General features: G+C 34.9%; 1 protein-coding gene across 2 annotated transcripts in view; it reads right to left on the bottom strand.

The window, feature by feature from the left end:
• LOC113231644 (sodium- and chloride-dependent glycine transporter 1-like) overlaps positions 1-8,811 on the bottom strand; it is a 41,788-nt gene that overhangs the window by 10,059 nt on the left and 22,918 nt on the right. For both annotated transcript variants that reach the window (XM_026466068.1, XM_026466069.1), the window contains exons 5-7: positions 4,595-4,709; positions 4,035-4,214; positions 3,107-3,296 (exon numbers count right to left, since the gene is read on the bottom strand). In XM_026466068.1, coding sequence (XP_026321853.1) covers positions 3,107-3,296; positions 4,035-4,214; positions 4,595-4,709 — 485 coding nt within the window. The remainder of the gene's footprint in view (positions 1-3,106; positions 3,297-4,034; positions 4,215-4,594; positions 4,710-8,811) is intronic.

Here is an 8,811-nt window from a genome sequence, read left to right as displayed (position 1 = left end):
CCACGGCATCATGCCTTAAACGAAATCATCCGTCAGGCGCTTGTTTCAGCAAATATTCCATGCGTACTGGAACCTCCAGGCCTCAGTCGATCAGATGGGAAAAGGCCCGACGGAATGTCTCTGGTGTCGTGGGAGAGGGGTAGATATCTCCTGTGGAATGCAACATGTGTTAGCACTTTTACAGCTTCTCATCTCAGTGGCACAGTAACTTCAGCTTGTGCAGCTGCTGAGTCCGCTGCCCGCAAGAAACGAGACAAATATCGTGACTTGGTAAGTTGCTACATTTTCGTTCCGCTTGCTGTTGAGACGGCGGGTTCTTGGGGTACCGATGCGAAAAAGTTTATAGCGAAAATCGGGTGACGGCTAAGAGAGAGTGGAGATGACTCTCGCGCCGGGTTGTTCTTGGCGCAAAGATTGTCCATTGCCATACAGCAAGGAAATGCGGCAAGCGTGATGGGCACCTTTGCGCCGGGATCAGTCAAGGGCGGGCTATATGACGAGTGTGAGCACTGAGTTATGTAATTTGTAATTTCTTGATTTCTTTAAATTATTTGTTATTCATGACTATACCATGTATTAAAAGTAAACTTGACCTAAACTTTGTAAGTAGGTATTAAATTATAAAATTATTCTTAAAAAAAAATTACAAACTCACCTTATTAATTTCAATGATAATGACTAGACATGACATCTAATATTGTTGTACGACAATTTGTAAAGTATGATTGAAAAGTTGCCGATGTTACAAAACAACGTAGTAAGTATAATCAATAATAAATTAATAAAATAAATAATTATTCTAATTTTTGCTTGCTTGAACGCTCTCAGGATAGTACATCTGTCTATTTCTTTTTATGATTTAGTATGTAGTTCCATCTCGCTCTTGTTAGATGTCAGCTAGCCAGTAAGAGACAATAATTAACGTTTGAAAAGTAAAACTCATCATCCAGCCATGCCGATCCCGTTTAACTTTGTGTAGGTCATCATACGAATTGGACATGGAACATGGCTGGATGCTTATAAGCTCATAGTAGGTCTCCTGTATATATATTTTATATACCTCCGAATCCAGAAGCAACCGCGCTCCAACAAGGCTACCATAAATAAATAAATAACGTACACATAGACAACCACAAATTACACCCAAACTCACGAGAGAAATAATTGTATTCATTCATGGCCATTCAGCTATTTCTCCCGGCCCGGGAATCGAACCTGGGACCTCTGCGTGGCAGTCCGGCAAGGTAACCGTTCGGCCACGCAGGCAGTTTAAATGGTTTCCTGGTTTCCTGTTACAATTTTCAAATTATTCGTTACAAATAAATGCAGGTGAGTGATTATCATTAGTTAACAGACTTCAAAAAAGATGGAGCTTCTCAATTCGGCTGTATGTTTTTTTTGCATGTATGTTACGCAATAACTAAATTTGTGAACCGATTTTGATGATTCTTTTTTTGTTGGAAAGAGGGTACCTCAGTAGTGATTCCATTTAAATTTGAAGAAAATATTTCACTTTTACGGGTGGCAAAGGGGAATGAAAGACTTTTGAGGTTTTTTAGTACTCTGTACTGAGATTATTATTTTGATTATTAATTACTATTTTTCTCTCTGACTAGTGTGTTTATTGAATCTTAGAGCGCTTACACACGGCGACTTTTTACATTTGACTTTTCATAACTAAATTAAACGATATTTCTAACAAAATTAAGATATTAACATATCATCGAAATCGGATCAGCGAAATGAACTCTACAATCCCCTATAACACGTTTTCTGGGGGTTGCAGGTACAGGTTTCATCATTCATGTTTTCCTTTACCGCTTAAAGCTCATGGTAAATTTTAGATAAAATTTCACGTACAAATTCGAAAGTCAGAGATGCGAGAGATTCGAACCCAAGGTCTCTGCTTTAAAAGCGGTTGGTCAAACCATTAGGCTACCAAGCACGGCTTAAGTCAAAACACATTAGACAATTATAATAATCATATCACGACCTACATACTCATACCAACGGGACGATCGAAACCCTCCTCAATACAGAAATGGGATTAATGACTGGGGATTTATCTGCGCAACAGACGTTGTTTAATCAATCCATTACATTGTATACGGAATTCAAACACGTTCTGCTGTTGGCTCACATCGAGTCAACAAGCATATTGAGTGTTCGGGTTCGATGCGAATGGCGATTGCATAGAAAAAATAAATTAGGCAATGATCGAAACTGGATGTGAAAAAAATGGTTTGTTAGAATATTGGAGTGATTAATGAATAGATAGATATCTATATAAATAATATTTGGATTGGAGTTTGTTTACAACAGATTCTCATTTACAGAATATCAATTTGGGATACAATTCATCTCACTGCCACTCACTCTTGTCTTTAGGTGACGGTAGAGGTTCCCGTCAGTTCTTTGCCATTCCAAGTTCTAAGTGACATTACAACTGCTATGGACAGGTGTGTTGCTTGCCACTAGAAGCACGACTTGTTAGTCCCGTCACTTGGTATTATAAAACAGGTTTCTTTTAATATGTGCCAAAATTATGCCAAAATTTTAAACAATTATAGCCTCAATTTTTTTATATAGTTTACGATTAAAAAACTTTAGATACATTGATAAAACGATTGGTAAAAGTCAGAAAAGGAACGTGTTATTTATTATGTTACAGTCTTTTTATTTAAAAAAGATATGCGCATTTGACCTTCATTCCACCTGATGGAAAGTGACTATGAAGTCGACGATCATGCACACCTAAATTACTCTCGTCTTGAAAAGGCCCGAGTTATATAGAAAAGTGTGCAGATGGGGAATTCCACTTCATTGCCATTCGCCTTATAAATTATACCTATTTGTCTAAACTTTAACCGAACTAATATTGTAATAATCTGAATAAAAAATATAGAATTCTCAGTACTATGAGTAACAGAGAACCCCCAATTCCAGAATAAATTTAGTTAAGTTCATTTCTCAAATTGGTCCTATATGGAATCGAATCTAGAATCCTGCGCCCAAAGTTTTTTCGTTGTCTGTTCAAATTTATCGTTGCCTCTAGAAAACATTTCCGCCATCCAATTTCCAGTAAAGCAAGTTTAAAAAGTCTTACCACTAACACTAACGCCCATGTTATGAGCCTGGAACCCAAGGACGGAGAATATAACCAAGCCGGCGTAAATCGAGGTGAGAAAATTCGCCGCACTGACAAATACCGCATCGAAGTGGCAGTTATTGTAGAAGTTACTATATGAAGCCAATGTCACCAAAGATCCACATGCCAAACCGAACGAGTAGAAAATCTGTTGGAAATAATTTCAAGTTAACCCATCACGCGTTATATTGTCTACAACGATTTTGATGCTGTAGCTTCCTTGAGCCACACAGCTGTTTCTTATCATAACTAACGTAATCGACATTTTTAGCGAAATTAAGTTATTAACATATCTACAACCTTTTTTAATGTCATATTTAGTTTCAGTTTTATTGTCAAAGTAATATCAGCGTAATCGTCATTTTTTTAGGTAACAATAGAATTTTAGGTGCCAACATCTCGAAAGTTACCGAAATCCAAATGCGTTAATTATGACATGCAGGGCAGACCATGTCCGCGCAGGTATTTACATTATAAACTTTACACATGTTTATACAACCGACTCTTGGGTAGTGCCAGGAGTAGGCTGGGATCACAGTTACACGACAGAGTCGAAAATTCTGTTTAACTACTGGACTACGTTACTTCATTTCAATTTACACTGCATTCAAAACATAAATGTAAATGGATTACCTTTGGTATAATAAAACCACACGGGATCGTATGTCAAAAGTGCTTTTATCACACGATAAAATAAATATAAAACGAACTACATGAAATAAATTATGTGCAATTTCATAATGCTTCTATTTAATCATAAAAAGTTGTCGATTAATTCCGTTCCTAGAATTTTTAACCTCTCTCCTGAAAATTATTACACTTACATTTAACGTATGCAATCATCAAACACTATATATTTCTGAAAGTTGCAATAGCACCAACGAACCTGAGATGCGGCATCGCCCCAGACTTTAGCGGTTGCAAGAAGCTCCCAATCTGGTACTACAAAGAACAAAATGCCTTCTACAGCTCCTTCCAAAGTGACTCCTCTGATCAACAAAGCAGTCAACATTACGTAGGGGAATAATGCAGTGAAATACACCACCTTGCCTGCTGATTGAACACCCTGAATGACAATACAAAAAATATTTATTAATGCGTCTAGAACTTGATTTCAACGAAGAACCAAAAGTATTAAAAATGTTACCAAAAAATTTGTGTGCAGGATGTCTGTGAAGTTGACCCAAAAATTAAAAAGGGGCAACAATGACATCAAAATTAATAACTTTCATTGAATATTATATAAAGTGTAATATATATTTTTACAGTTTTGGCGTCGACTATAAATAACTTTACACACAATATTCGAAACTATCCTCATAACTTTATAACCTGAATCGTGTAACAGGAAGTAGGTTGAAACGAATTCAGGAAATTTGTTATAAATAAAATACACAGTTAAATAAAAAGTATATGCAAAAATAAAAATAAAATTAAGAATGATACCTTAATGACACAACAGAACGCAATAAGCCATGAAAGAAATAAAGTGCCGACCAAATGCCATTGAATTGATCCCCAATTTTCCCAAGTAGCATCGCCTCTGCCAAGAACGCGTTCACTGAAACATGGACTTTCTTAAAAACAGTTGTCACTTCTCATTCTAATATTCAATGTTGTCCTTATTATAGTTAACGAAATGGAAATGTTATTCCATCACGCCGTAAAGACTAATGACATAATACACTAACTCAATTCCGTTTTGCAAAGCACTGCATATGAAAACCAGTAAATGGTAGAAAATAGTGAAGTTGTGTGTTTGTGTTTTGAAATAGACATGAATTATTATAAACGAAATAAACGATGCCTTTGATTTATTGGAAACGAAAAACAAGTGGCCTTTTGGCACTGTTGTTGCAATCAATCAATCAATCATGTTTATTCGAATAAAAAAATAATCTATCATTGTACACGTCTTTGCATTCATAATTACTGACGCTTTTTCATATATTTTGTGAAGCAATAGTACTACAGAAAGATATTTCACATATTTGAAGTTTTCACTGACCCAACGGTTTACACTGTCCCGGGTTCGATTCCCTGTAGGATGCACATGGGAAATGAAATAATAATAAATAAATTGGTTCTGGTACGGATGTTCCGAGTAGAGTCCTGAGGCGAGATCCGATACTCTGATACTCATAGTACATGGAACTTTCTATTTTGAGACTAATTAATCGGTGTGGTTGTCTGGCACGTTACTGTTCTTATTATATACAGGCAAGATTCGTACTAATGAAAACCAAATGGTTCAGATTTGATTAAAACTAATATACCACAATAGCGTAATATAATAAGACAATTAAGGTAACTAACTCCATTCACACGTATACTTTTAAGTAGCAGTAGACCTCCTTGTGAAAGAGTTCGTCCAGGGAAGTACTGTCACCTTACCTATTTCAGCCGCTAACCAGTGATGTGATATGTCTTAGGGTGATGGGGACAGTGACAGTGCCCCTCAGATCTTTGCGATTTAAAGCTCTGAGTGGCACTGCAACACTTATGGACAGGCGTGTCGCTTATCGTCAGGCGCACGACTTGTTCATCCCATCATCTAGTATCATTAAAAAAGGCTTATAATATGTGCATACTAATGAAAGGCGCGTGGAATGACCTGCGCTATACAACGCGAGTTCATTGCGAATTATGTTAATGTATACGTCCGCGTCCGTACACGGCACATGGCGGGAACGCACACATACAAACTGCGCTACTACGTTTGTATGGAGTTACATACTTGTCTTATTATGGTAACTCTGTACAAACGCTGAAGAAAATTATAATTTAAATTTATGAATGAAAAAGTCGTTTAGACATGCAGCATTCAAATTATTTCGCCAGGATGTTGACTATCTAAACAAGTCAACTTTATTTTTGGTCTTGGTTTCTGTTTCTTTTGTAAACAGCCATACTTATTTACTCGTATTATGATCATTGAATTTCCACATATATCTTCCCTGGCCAGCAGATTAAGCTCCGCTGCATACGCAGTCCGCAGAATACGTGAGCTTACCGATGTTAGTACTGCTAGACTAGCTTACTTTAGTTACTTCCATAGTATAATGTCCTACGGGATTCTCGTGTGGGGTAAAGCGGCAGATATTCAAACCATATTTGTATTGCAAAAACGAGCGATTCGTTCTGTGTACCGTCTAGGCTCTCGGGTTTCTCTCAGAGAAAAGTTTAAGGAGACTGATATCATGACTGTGGCATCACAGTACATTTACTCAAATATTTTATATGCCCGTAAAAATATACATAATCAATAAGAAAGAAGATATCCATAATATTAACCTTAGAGCTAAATCCAAACTCATGGTACCACGATTTCGTTTAACCAAGGTAAACAACTCTTTTATGGGGAACTGTATACGTTTTTACATTAAGATTCCGGAGCATATATTAAGTTTATCATTTCCTATAACACTCTTAAAATTAATTCTGCTACAAATAAATCAAAGGTTACATGGGAGTTAATAGATACATGTAGGCAAAATGTACCCAGGGAATCAATTACACAAATAAAAGTAAACGACACTATTATTACGAATCCATCACTCATTACAAATGCCTTTAACGACTTTTTTATTCACAAGACTCTACCAATTACAAAAAAATCAGCACACAATCAAAAAAAAATTCGACAAAAACTGTTTCTCTATGTTTATGGCACCTTGCATACCATATGATATTGTAAAAATTATAAAATCACTTAAAAATACTAGAAGCGTTGGATATGACGAAATATGTACAAAGGTTTTGAAGTCAGTTGCAGAAGAAATAAAGAATCAATTATGCTATATCCTAAATATGTGTATAAATCAAGGTATCTATCCGGATGACTTAAAAACAGTCATAGTCAAACCACTTTACAAAAAAGATGATAGGGAAGTCATGAAGAACTATAGGCCCATATCATTGTTGTCAGTCATATCAAAAATATTTGAAAAATACATAAGTTCACAATTACAAATATTTTTAGAAAAATATAATATATTAGCGCGTGAGCAAAAAGGTTTTAGACCAAAAAAGAATACAAACATGGCTATATATGATTTTATGCAGGAAGTTATATCAAGTGTAGATGAAAATACGCCAGTCTGCTCTATTTTTTGCGACATGACTCAAGCGTTTGATCATGTAGAGCACTAAATACTTTTAGGAAAATTAGAAACCTATGGTATAAGAGGTAATATTCTTAAACTAATTTCATCGTATCTTAATAATCGAAAACAAATCACTGAAATCAGCAACATAAATATCCGTACCAAAACCGAATGTGTCCTTAGATCTTGTAGTAAAACAATTATGTACGGTGTTCCGCAAGGTAGCGTCTTGGGCCCATTGCTATTCATTTTGTACATAAATGATCTACCTAAAGTTGTACCGAATCACCACGTTTCTCTCTTTGGCGATGACAGTACAATAACAATTAAGTGTAAAAATAAAATTACTTATGAACAAGACATTAACGAAGCAGTAGAGTCCATTATAACTTGGTTAAAAGAAAATAACCTCAGTATTAATTTTGAAAAAACTAAAGTAATGCATTACAGTCAGCGACAGAATAATAATAACGTCAATGTTAGTTATGACAACATAAGTATAGGCCAAGTAACCGAGACTAGATTTTTGGGTGTAATTGTAGACAATAAGTTGACATGGAAAACACATATTCAAAACCTATGTAAAAAATTAAGCATTTCTTCCTATGCCTTATACAGATTGGCTCATATAATTGACATTAACTCATTATTGACGGCTTATTATGGTATAGTGGCTTCACGTTTAAGCTATGGGATTATTTTTTGGGGTAATTCTACAGATCGGGATTTAGTATTTAAAGCACAAAAGAAATGTATAAGAGCTATATTTAGCATTTCTCGCTTGGACAGCTGTTTGCCCTATTTTAAAAAGTATAATATACTAACGGTGCCATCATTGTATATTCTAGAATCAGTATTATTTGTCAAAACAAACCCTAATCTGTTCAACAAACTTGTGGAAGTAAGACGTAGGAATAGAAGAGATAATGATGCAGTATCTATGATGCCACATAAAACTGCATTTATGTCAAAAAGTGTCCTCTGTATGCTGCCAAGATTATATAATAGAGTCCCAAAATCTATCCGTGAATTACATGTAGATTTGTTTAAGAAAAAATGTAAGCAGTATTTAATTGATAAATGTTTTTATAATATAAATGATTATATGAATACGAGATGGATTTAGGGCCCAATTATAATTGTTTTTATATCTAGTAAGATTACATAAGATTACAGATGTATTTGACTAATTTATGTTATTATTGACTTTCATTCATGACATGCGCATATTTTATGGAAGCTTAGAAATGTAAATTATGTAAGTTTGACATTAACATGATTTTTCGCTTTATTTTTGACATTGTTAATTTTTACTAATTTTTATTATATTTTTTCTTTACATATTTACTAGTTTTTGACAGTTTTTAATTATAATATTTTGTACATTATGCGACCACCACTAATTATATTTGTATGTTTCGACGAAACTGGTTGTAGTAGCACTGTTAATGTATTGAACTGATCTGATGAACTTATACAGGTAGGTACACCTACTTCCACAAATAAATCGATCTTTATCTTTATCTTTATCTTTATCTTTATCTTTATCTTTATCTT

This window comes from Hyposmocoma kahamanoa, unplaced genomic scaffold, assembly GCF_003589595.1.
Source record: "Hyposmocoma kahamanoa isolate Upper Pololo Valley unplaced genomic scaffold, ASM358959v1 66, whole genome shotgun sequence".
NCBI lineage: Eukaryota > Metazoa > Arthropoda > Insecta > Lepidoptera > Cosmopterigidae > Hyposmocoma > Hyposmocoma kahamanoa.
The sequence above is the reverse complement of the archived record's forward strand: the minus strand, read 5'-3'. Positions and strand labels throughout refer to the sequence as shown.